Source organism: Egretta garzetta, unplaced genomic scaffold, assembly GCF_000687185.1.
Source record: "Egretta garzetta isolate BGI_Z169 unplaced genomic scaffold, ASM68718v1 scaffold130, whole genome shotgun sequence".
Classification (NCBI taxonomy): domain Eukaryota; kingdom Metazoa; phylum Chordata; class Aves; order Pelecaniformes; family Ardeidae; genus Egretta; species Egretta garzetta.
Window position 1 is genome coordinate 3,106,960 of NW_009258284.1, and position 311 is coordinate 3,107,270.

The window sequence follows — 311 nt, forward strand, 5'->3', positions numbered from 1 at the left end:
GCGGCGACGGGGTGGCTGTTGCTGCTGGCCCTGCTTTTGGGCGAGTCGGGGGCGCGGGCTTTAGTCTGCTTACCCTGCGACGAATCTAAATGCGAAGAACCCAAAAGCTGCCCCGGGAGCATCGTGCTGGGGATCTGCGGTTGCTGTTTCATGTGCGCTCGGCAAAGGAACGAGAGCTGCGGGGGTGTCTACGGGCTGCACGGAGCTTGCGACCGGGGCTTGCGCTGGGTCACCCGACCGCCCCTCAACGGGGACTCCATCACCGAGTACGAAGTGGGCGTTTGCGAAGGTGAGAAGCGGCCGGGACATCA

At 64.3% G+C, this 311-nt stretch overlaps 1 protein-coding gene across 1 annotated transcript in view; it reads left to right on the forward strand.

Annotated features, from left to right (window-relative positions):
* The window catches only part of CRIM1 (cysteine rich transmembrane BMP regulator 1), a 206,194-nt gene that overhangs the window by 4,254 nt on the left and 201,629 nt on the right, over window positions 1-311 (forward strand). Inside the window, exon 3 of the mRNA XM_009637026.2 lies at window positions 9-289. Within this exon, the coding sequence (XP_009635321.1) occupies window positions 9-289 (281 nt within the window). The remainder of the gene's footprint in view (window positions 1-8; window positions 290-311) is intronic.